General features: G+C 41.6%; 1 protein-coding gene across 1 annotated transcript; it reads right to left on the bottom strand.

The window, feature by feature from the left end:
- Window positions 1–307: 307 nt before the first annotated feature.
- On the bottom strand, window positions 308–1450 carry LOC111882473 (uncharacterized). The gene is made up of 2 exons (XM_023878837.1): window positions 1148–1450; window positions 308–1051 (listed from the first exon to the last, which is right to left on the bottom strand). Exons 1-2 carry the CDS (start codon window positions 1448–1450, stop codon window positions 308–310), a joined length of 1047 nt encoding a protein of 348 aa, XP_023734605.1.
- Between the last annotated feature and the right edge of the window lie 528 nt (window positions 1451–1978).

Raw genomic sequence — 1978 nt, 5'->3', positions numbered from 1 at the left:
CTATGAAGTTCAAGGAATGAATATCACTAGGATAACGCATGGCTTCAAATATATTAAAGTTAATCACTTCACCATCGAACTCCATAGACAAAGTACCATTGACTACATCTATTTTTGTTTTTGCGGTACTCATAAAAGGTCTCCCCAAAAGGATGGAGTTCGATTGTGCGATGTTTTCATCACCCATATACAAAACATAAAAGTCAGCGGGAAATACAAGTTCATTAACTTGCACTAACACATCCTCCAATACACCTTTCGGGTGTACCAAAGACCGGTCGGCAAGTTGAATGATAACTCCGGTTTTTTATAAAGGTCCAATTCCCATTGTCTTATAACTTGAATAGGGTAAAAAATTAATTGATGCTCCAAGATCAAGCATGGCACGTGGTACAAAAATGTTACCCATTTTACAAGGAACCGTGAAAACACTCGGGTCCTTGCATTTTTTTGGTAGTCGTTTTTGTAACACAGCTGAAACATTTTCACCAACTTTCACAGTTTGATTTCCTTTAAGCTTTTTCTTAGATGGGAAAAGTTCCTTGAGGAACTTAGCATATCTTGGAATCTGTGTAATAGCATCTAAAAGAGGGATATTGATTTCAACCTTTCGAAACATGGCCATGATTTCATCATCTTCCCGTTCTCTTTTGGTGCTGGCCAACCTTGAAGGAAATGGAGCTGGTGTGACTTTCACTTTGGTCTCTATGGGCTCCTCCTCCTCTTCTTTGATAGCTTCTTCCACCTCTATCTCTTTATCTTCCTCTTCTTCATCTGGCATCCTTGGACCTTCATAGCTTTTCCTACCTCTTAAAGTAATGGCACAAGCATTGTGTTTCGGGTTCTTCTCCGTTTGAGATGGTAGCTTGCCTTGTGATTCCATCTTACTTACGGATTGAGCAAGTTGTGACACTTGTTGCTCCAAGATTTCTATGCTTGCCTTGGTTTCTTGTTGGAAGCTTTGAGTGCTTGTAGCAAGGCTTTTGACAATATCTTCTAGTGACATGCTTGAAGAACCTACTTGTGGAGGTGGTTGTTGTGGATGCCTTGGCTGGTAATTTTGAGGTTGGAAGGGTGGTCTTTGTTAATTTTGAGGAAATGGTGGTCTTAGCTGGTATTGATGTGATTGATTTGACTGATAATCTACTTGTTGATTTCCTCCCCAATCCTGATTATTGTTCCATCTCTGATCACCTCGTGGTTGCTCATAACCTCTCTGATCTGACCCGGAATAGCCTCCCATGACTTTTTCTTCTTCATAATCTTCCTCTTGAAGTTGTGGGCACATATTGGTTGGATGCCCCACTTGAGTGCAAATACCGCATAGGCGGGGTGTGGGTTGCACACCTTTTTCTTTGGCCAGCATCATTACTACTTTTGTGATCTCGGACAATTGAGCTTCAATCTGAGGAGTTTGAACTTCCCACCTCGGAGTACATCCATGTACCATTCTTCATCATGGCTTGAATGTTTTCAATCTTCAACCATGTTCTTGATTAGATTGCAGATTTCAGTTGGAGTCTTATCGGGTAAAGATCTGCCGCTAGAAGCATTTAGAAGTCTTCTTTCCATTGGGGTCATGCCTTCAATGAAGTACTGTAGGAGCTAATACTCGGTAATCCCGTGCTTTAGACAACGGGCACAAAGTTTCTTAAATCTTTCCCAATATGTGTGGAAATCTTCTCTTTTGTGTTGCTTGATTCCGATAATTTCCCTCCATAGGGATGAAGCTTTCATTTCGGGAAAGTACTTATCCAAGAACAACCTTGCAAGGTCTACCCAAGTAGTCACCGTCCCCGGTGGGAGGTCATAGAGCCAGTATTTGGCTGTGTCTTGCACTGCGAAGGGGAATGCCCTAAGCTTGATCTGATCCTCTATGACATTGTGTGGTTTCATACCCACACATACTACATGAAACTCGGTGAGAAACTTGTGAGGATCTTCATTTTCAAGGCCCCTAAATGTTGGGAGTAAGTGA

This window comes from Lactuca sativa, chromosome 4 (genome assembly GCF_002870075.4).
Source record: "Lactuca sativa cultivar Salinas chromosome 4, Lsat_Salinas_v11, whole genome shotgun sequence".
NCBI classification, from domain to species: Eukaryota; Viridiplantae; Streptophyta; class Magnoliopsida; order Asterales; family Asteraceae; genus Lactuca; species Lactuca sativa.
The sequence above is the reverse complement of the archived record's forward strand: the minus strand, read 5'-3'. Positions and strand labels throughout refer to the sequence as shown.